General features: G+C 39.2%; 1 protein-coding gene across 1 annotated transcript; it reads left to right on the top strand.

The window, feature by feature from the left end:
• Positions 1–2,975: 2,975 nt before the first annotated feature.
• LOC149169599 (NAC domain-containing protein 58-like) lies at positions 2,976–4,485 on the top strand. The gene is made up of 3 exons (XM_089427125.1): positions 2,976–3,217; positions 3,326–3,615; positions 3,809–4,485. Exons 1-3 carry the CDS (start codon positions 3,031–3,033, stop codon positions 4,331–4,333), a joined length of 1,002 nt encoding a protein of 333 aa, XP_089283251.1. The 5' UTR covers positions 2,976–3,030; the 3' UTR covers positions 4,334–4,485.
• The last annotated feature ends 3,491 nt before the right edge of the window (positions 4,486–7,976 follow it).

Consider the following 7,976-nt stretch of genomic DNA (forward strand, 5'->3'; position numbering starts at 1 on the left):
GATTAATTGTATTAGAAAAAGGCTCCAACAAATGTCACAACATAGAGTGCATCATAGTATAGTTTCAACAAAGACATAGTAGCAGTTACATAGTTCATGCGAGATCCTATTACACAGAGAAAGCATAGTATGACCTTATCCTTATGTAGAATAACCCTATGCTTCTTTACGTTATATATTTTATAGTGAATTTATAAAAAAAAATAAGGTCCTAAAAAACATTTAAAACAACCTTATGCATAGTGACCAACATCATTCTCGAACCTTATATTGGTTGGTTTACCTTCCTAGCTAAACTCTTATTGAATTGATGCATAAATACTTCCTCTTTTGAACTTGTTTTAGTTGAATTTGCTGATGTTTTTGGATTTGAAACCATTACCTGATCACTTGTATGAATATTGAGAATTAAATTATGAAGAAGGTTGTTTTTAACTCCTACCACTACCAATTGCTATTTTAATGCCATTAGAGATCCCATAATTAATGTTGCTTCTGTTGCCATTTGAAACTCGATTTCATGTATTTTGGTAGTAGGATTGAAAGAGAGAGGCTTTGTTAAAATGAATGTCCTCTTCATAACTTTGTTGAGCTCTTGGAATCTCTTGTAAGTCCATAGGCCCCATGAAGAACTTGCCTTCTATGTAGAAATTACATTCCCTTTAATAGAAACCATCAAGATTCTCACCTCCTTAAAGCCTTGGAAACTCCTTTCTATCTAGTTATCAAACTAATAACACCTCTTCACAATCCAATTTTATAAATGACCAACCCCCAAAACCAAAACCTAATCATGTCCATAACTTCCTTGCTCAATAGTAGCCTAAGATAAACTAGTTCACATGACAAGTCCTTGGCACCCTATAACAAACCAAAGAACAAACACAAAGTGAAATAAATGAAAATTAGGTCAATAGATTTAGAACACCTCGATGTCTACTCGACCTTATATCCATTATCCCACAATCAACCTAAGATGTAATTGATAGTAGAACAAAATCATGTGCAAGTTACATTGTTGGGAGCATGCAAGCATAGAGGTATTGTCTCTTCATAGTTAAATTCAAGTGTCGAAAGGATTGAATGGGACTACATGCCATGTGAATATTGTCATGGACATTGGCTCTTGCCACATGATGATATAGTAGTGTTAAATGTGTTGTTATATGAACCATTAAATAAGGAATTGTTTGGTGGGTTGATACACCATTAACCATAAGCTCCCCTTCCTTTTGACTTGATTCTACATTTGAGTACTTATTTGCTTCTTTGTTTCTGTTCTCGTTGAACATGATCACTATTGAATATGAAAGAATAAGCATTCCATTTCTCTACTTTGTTCTAGGATTGAGGTGAGAAGGATGTATTCAAGAAAAGTCCTTTTGACCATATGATTGGTAATCATCCTAGACTCTCCAATCACCTTGATAAAATACATTCCTATGTCTTTAGTAATGATGAGTCCCTACGACAATGCATATGCCTTTGCTTCATTATTTGAAGGAATATTTTGAAATTTACCAAATTAAAGAAATTAAACCTACATGTCATCTTCAAATATGCCAAATTAGATAAAACTAAGTCATGGATTTGACATTATGTTAATATATTTACACAGATAGTCATATCTATATCTCAAAGAGGGTGTCATATTTTAGAGTTTTTATTACAAATATTATGCGTATATTTAAGATTTAATAAAAAATGATATTCTTTGTATCATGAGTTGTAGAACAATTGGTTTGTGTGGGGTTTAGTCTCCAATAGGTCGAAGGTTCAATCTCGTGGGGAGGGGTTGAAGATGAGAGCTACCTTTGGGGGAATTAAACTATTCCAAGGGGTGTCCAAGCTTAATCAAGCTTCGCACAATCCTAGTGATAACATCCCATTAGTGGGCAAATTGTTCCATCCAACATTGAGGTTGGCCTCGGCCTAGGCTCAGCCTGGTTTCAAAATAAAAAATCATTTAGCATCCCATTGGTGGGTAGATTATTCTTCCATTGTTCCATCCAACATTAAGGTTAGCCTCGGAAAATTGTTCCATCCAACATTGAGGTTGGCCTCGGCCTAGGCTCAACCTGGTTTGAAAAATAAAAAACCATTTAGCATCCCATTGGTGGGTAGATTATTCTTCCATCGTTCCATCCAACATTAAGGTTGGCCTCGGCAAATTGTTCCATCCAACATTGAGGTTAGCCTTGGCCTAGGCCTAGGCTAAACCTGGTTTGAAAAAAAAAAATCATTTACCATCCCATTGGTGACTAGATTGTTCTTCCATCCAAATCTAAGGGTGGCCCAACATATACTCAACCTAATTTGAAAAAAAAAATTCATAAGAATTTATAATTATTTCTTTAATTAAAAAGTTTCCTTAACCATCACTCCCAACCCCAATACTTACATCAATATCCTCAACTTATCTGTTTATTTAACTTATATGATTCGACTAATTTATTTGTCATTACACTTCGCAACTAATAAACAATGCAACTAACAAATTAATTAGTTCATATGTTTAAGAAATTTAATTAGTTCATATCTTTTTTGTTAGTTTATGTAAATATTGATCATGTGTATATATGTAGTTATAATTTTTTTTAAAGGATTTACTCTTATTATGATATACTTTTAAGGTAATTGGTCAAAAATGTTTTGGACCTTTAACGCAGAGATTGCAAAACAGTGACTCGAAAAGGATCATCATCTATCCATTGTTTTTGGTATACATGTCACCTATGTTACGTCCACAACATATTCTGCCACGTGGAGACGACATATTACTCATTTTATTATCAGTGCACCTCGGAGTCGTTGACACGCGGCTTCTCCATATTGGCAGTTTGCCAGCTTTCTTGGATTCCACGTAGCTGTCCTTGTCAGCCAACGTGTCAAGCCACGTCTCATCCCTAAGGGATGTTCGGGTGAGTGGCGTGCGCCGGAGGAAGTTGAGAGCTTGGTGACGGCGGGGACTACATAAGCGGAGGGACACCAGGCACCAACATTTCAATAACCTCTCCATAGAAACTTACGATGAAGATGGAGGGAGCGGAATTCCACCACCAGGTGCTGCCACAGTTGCCTCCAGGCTTTAGATTTCATCCCACAGACGAGGAGCTGCTGATTCATTACCTGAAGAACCGGGTCTCCGGTTCTCCTCTCCCTGCTTCAATTATTGCAGAGATTGATCTGTACAAGCATGACCCCTGGGATTTGCCCGGTGAGTATCCATCCTAACCCGGGTTCATATGCGTATTTGTTAATTTTATTCTCTTGCATTCTCTGAGATACTTTCTCACTCTATGTATATGTGTTGACTGGATTCCAGAGAAGGCCTGTTTTGGAGAACAAGAGTGGTATTTCTTTAGCCCAAGGGACCGGAAATATCCCAACGGGTCGCGCCCAAACAGATCCGCCAGGTCCGGCTACTGGAAAGCAACAGGAACAGAGAAGCCCATCTTTGTCATGTCGGAATCCATGTCGTCCCAGAAAGTAGGCGTGAAGAAATCGCTGGTGTTTTTCAAAGGAAGGCCGCCGAAGGGCCTCAAGACCAACTGGATCATGCACGAATACCGCCTCATTGAAACCATGCCAACTAAGAAGTTGCGATCTCTGCGCGTAAGAATTGTTTTTTCGCTGGATTCGTACGAATTTGAACTAATTTCTGTGTTTACATCATATTTCATAACACAACTATTACCAATTAAACTACCACCTTGAGCAGCGCCAAAAAATAATTGATATGTATATATACTTTAAAGAAAATTTTAATAGGAATTTAAAGAATTTATCATGGCTTGTGTTTTTTCAGTTGGACGATTGGGTGCTGTGCCGGATATACAAGAAAGCGAGACATTCTAACCCGGTGGTTTCGAACCCAGAACTGCAGTCCCCGTCACCTGCTGACGTGCAACAAGAATCAGTTATGCCCAAATTCAGTTCCGTCTCTGGGCAGCTTCAGAGCGAGGATCCGTTTATGCAGAGCTTTCTTAGCCATGACGTGTTAGATGCCAACAACGCGGCCATGTCCTATGTGGAGCCCTCGTCCAGCCTCCAGGTTGTCCCCCAGCAGTTAAATTCCTCCGGAACCAGAAGTCAGGTGTCAATATCAGTGGGTTTCAACTGCGATGAAGTCTCGTCGGTCTACCCTGCGGAGAGGCAAAATTGTCTGAATCCATCGTCATCACTAGAGTTTGAATGTTGGAATACATACATGGACATGCCGGTGCCGGATCAGCACAGGTATCAATTACCCATCAGTGAAAACTGGAACCCTGAACCAATACCCTGGCCACTGCTTACAGGGAACGTGTGGTCATCATATGACAATGGATAGCAATGTGCTGGTTGTTTTCTCAACGGAACGGGTTTCGATGTGAAGATGCATCCATATCATTTAAGGAAAAGGATGGTTAATATTTGTATTAGAAAGTTGTAGAACTATATTATATTATATAGTACCAAGTTAAGATAAACACCATTGAAGAAGCACCGATATCATTTAAAGAGAAGGATGGTTAATATTTGTATTAGAAAGTTGCAAAATTATATTGTATTATATAGTACGAAGTTAAGATAACACCAAGTACCCATTGTAACCACTTCCCTTTCACCCTCTTAAAGGAATTTTTCGCGGATGAGGTGTTACCTTTTTAACTCAAGTTTTAAGTTTTAAGGTTTATTAGGAAGATGTGGTTACCAAAAATCTCATTTTTTAAATTTAGCAGAAATAAATTATGATACCACCATTGTGATTAACTTGTTGAGAGCTTTCCAATGATATAACATTTATCTCAATCTAAGTCCTAGATTGAAATTTATGCTCGTTAGAACTTCAACCTATTAAAAGAGGTCATGTTATCACATTTTGAAGGTGGTCTCCATCAAGCTAGCATGACCCTAACATGTCATTCCTACAGGGTCTACAGTAACATTCCAAATCATACTAGAGTAGTCACACCTTCAAACTCTCACATGTTGCAAAGCATTGTATTACAAAATCGGGTGGTGGGTAGTCCCCTGATGGCCAAGTTTCCCACACTAGAACCACAGTTGAATTGGCCCAACCTTCACTGGCGGTGGTTGTCTCCTAGTGGATAGGGTTCCCACTCTCAAGCCAAGGCTTTGATGGCATGTAAAACCACTTTAATCAAATCAACTGTTTCACAAGCCCCTCAGTGGTGGTTTTGAGTGTGGGGAAGAGGGGCTCTGTAGTTAATCTCCACTCTTGATCATGGAATGGTGGATTAGCACCAATCTCAATTGTGACCCCCACCCTCCTCTTAATATCAACCATGAGGGGGGGGCTTGTGATTGTTGTCAACTGTCGATCTAGCACCTGATGATCATTCACAAGGTTTAAAAAGTGCCTAGTGACTTAATAGTGAGTGGTAGCCAATAGCGGGGTTCCATGACAGAACCATGACCAAATTAGCTGATCTCTCACCAATGCTCATACTAATCTTACCATGCATAAGATCGTGGTGGTGGGAAGTGGCTAGACCACATAGTTCCACATGTTGGTACCTCCATTGGATTGGCTCCTTCCCGCTAATGTCATTTGTTTCAAGGTTTACATGCGAAGGTTTGTGGCGATGGGCGATGGCCCAACCACATGGTTCCACAGCTGAAGCCTTGTTTGGATCAACCTGATCTTTTTCAACATGCTTGGTTAATAAGGTTAATAAATAACTAAGGATCTCAATGGTGATGATGGACGATGATAGGGTTCCATGCTGGAACCATGGCTAGATTGGCAAATTAATTGTCAGTGCACCCAATTCAAGGTTTACAATGCTAAAAATGGGCCTTGGTGGTAAGCGATGGGTGGTGGTAGGGTTCCATTCTAGAACCATGGTTGGATCGACCCACACTCAATTGGCATTGCTTGTTAGCAAAGTTTGCAAGGCATAAGGCTATTGGCAGTAGCTAGTAGCTTATTGCAAGTGAAACCACAACCATGTTAAGATGTAGCTATAGACAACTTGTAAGCAACCACCCTTGATCCTCTCCCTATTAGATCACCCATACATAGGCCCAAGGCCTAAATAGACCCAAATCATTAAAAAACATACTCTAGTCTTTCATCACAACTATAAACATACAAACAGTTAGCCATTCTTGGATTCACAGTGAAGTTGACCTTTCAAGCATTCAACATCATTCAGAGACATATATAAGCTCATTCCACACATAAGCAATTCATGAAGCATCTTAGATTATGATTTGGACATATTAGATAGTCTATAAAACTTGAACTTAACAATGAGTCCTAGGTAGTATGGCATAGACATACAAACATCTTGTAAACCATAAAAATGGCAATAATATGCACAACTCATAGTCCAATATGCATGGACATTATACTTATTTGAGTATGGTTAATGATGGCTGGAAATTGAAGGAGGGACTTCAACTTCCAACCAACCATAGGTCAACTACACTACAATATTTCTGGTAGTTGACCAACCACGAGACAAACCCACAGTCTGAGGGGTTTCTTGCTTAGGGTATTCACACTGAAGGCTTGGCTAGACACTCAAGTGGTGGAGTCCACCGTTCTAGTGGCTTATCCACTGTTGTTTAGAAGTAAGAACCATATTAACGCACTCACCTGTCTAAGCCGCCTATTGACCACTAAAGCATAAACACATAACCTAGTGGCCTCAACACAATGATAAAGGGAATGCCACCCTAATCTATAAGCATAGGGCTCAGTCACAAACTCCAACACTACTCAGTATTCTTTGATGTAGCTCCAATAGCTTGTTGGACTCAACAACCTGCTTCTATGGGATTCTCTACTCCCCTCTTCGCATCCTCCATTGCAATTTTTGTTGTGTCTTCCTCCTCTTTAGCAATGCTTTTCTCTTGTGACTTTTGTGTGTTTCCCAAAAAAACAAAACTCCCCTAACTCTTCTACCTACTCCTTTCATGTATCTAAGAGAAAAAATGCTCTTTGTTGACTGTCCTCTCTATGTGAGCGTCTCTTTTTCCCAGGAAGTGGTCATTGAAGTGGCTCCAATGGTTCAAATCGACCTCTTGTCAACTTAACTCAGTTTTTTGGTGGCTTCAGGAATTCAATGTGGTTGGCTTAGGGCTTGTTCATGGCACGCATTAGGTTTTCCTCCAGATTAGTTCACCATATTCATATTAGGGGATTCAATTGCCCTATAATTGGTAGCTCTAATTTCAAGGAATGCAAGAAAGCAAACAAGTTTCCCTTAGGCTATGGATCTATAAGGCAGTCCTCTCCTTCAATTGTCCATAAATTTTAATTAATTTATAATATATGTTACAACACATTGTCTCAGTCAATTGTGGCTTCCACATTGTCATTCAAAATTATATTTACAAATAATGGGGACAAAGGGTCATTACAAACCCCACCCCCTTAGAGGAACACAATCCTCAGTGTTCTATAAACAAAGAACAAAAACAAAAACTAAGCTTTATAATTACAACTCTTACATCATTGATATTTTCCATGCCCCGAGATTCCATTTCATTCATTATCGGTGGTCTAGTCACCTTTAGACCATATGGAATTCCAACTTATTCCTTCCTAGTTGTTTATTTCTTCTCAAGGCTTCCATAGGGAACAAGTCTAGTTGATTTTCTTTATTAGACACACCCATTACATTGATGATCCTAATGAGTATGTAAATGACTCTTTGAAAACTAGTTCATTCAATTCTCCTCTTCTTAGAAGTCACACACCTTCGAAGCTCAGGGATCCCCTTTTTTGTGCCCTTAGTCCCTCAGGTGATCCACCCCTTAGTAAGGCTTCCTCGCATGGGAAGAGTCTTGATGGAGTCTTATAGCCAAGGAATCCCTTTGTCTTGCTCTAATAACACAACACATCTATCATGACATAACTCATGGTGATCAGTGCATATCATGGGGTTTCATTGTCACCACAATGACATAGTTCCTAGGATCTTCAACTCCATTACGCTTCCACTGGGCTATTTTGATAT

The sequence above is a fragment of the Pinus tabuliformis genome, chromosome 4_2 (assembly GCF_031772625.1).
Source record: "Pinus tabuliformis cultivar Carrire ecotype Pingquan chromosome 4_2, CPIR1, whole genome shotgun sequence".
Taxonomy (NCBI): Eukaryota; Viridiplantae; Streptophyta; class Pinopsida; order Pinales; family Pinaceae; genus Pinus; species Pinus tabuliformis.

Excerpts from the sequence above, each read along its gene's own strand:
- LOC149169599 (XM_089427125.1), top strand. The coding sequence starts at position 3,031 with ATGAAGATGGAGGGAGCGGAATTCCACCACCAGGTGCTGCCACAGTTG. Across the intron at positions 3,218-3,325 it reads TGACCCCTGGGATTTGCCCG|AGAAGGCCTGTTTTGGAGAA; the intron begins GTGAGTATCCAT and ends ACTGGATTCCAG. Across the intron at positions 3,616-3,808 it reads AGAAGTTGCGATCTCTGCGC|TTGGACGATTGGGTGCTGTG; the intron begins GTAAGAATTGTT and ends GTGTTTTTTCAG.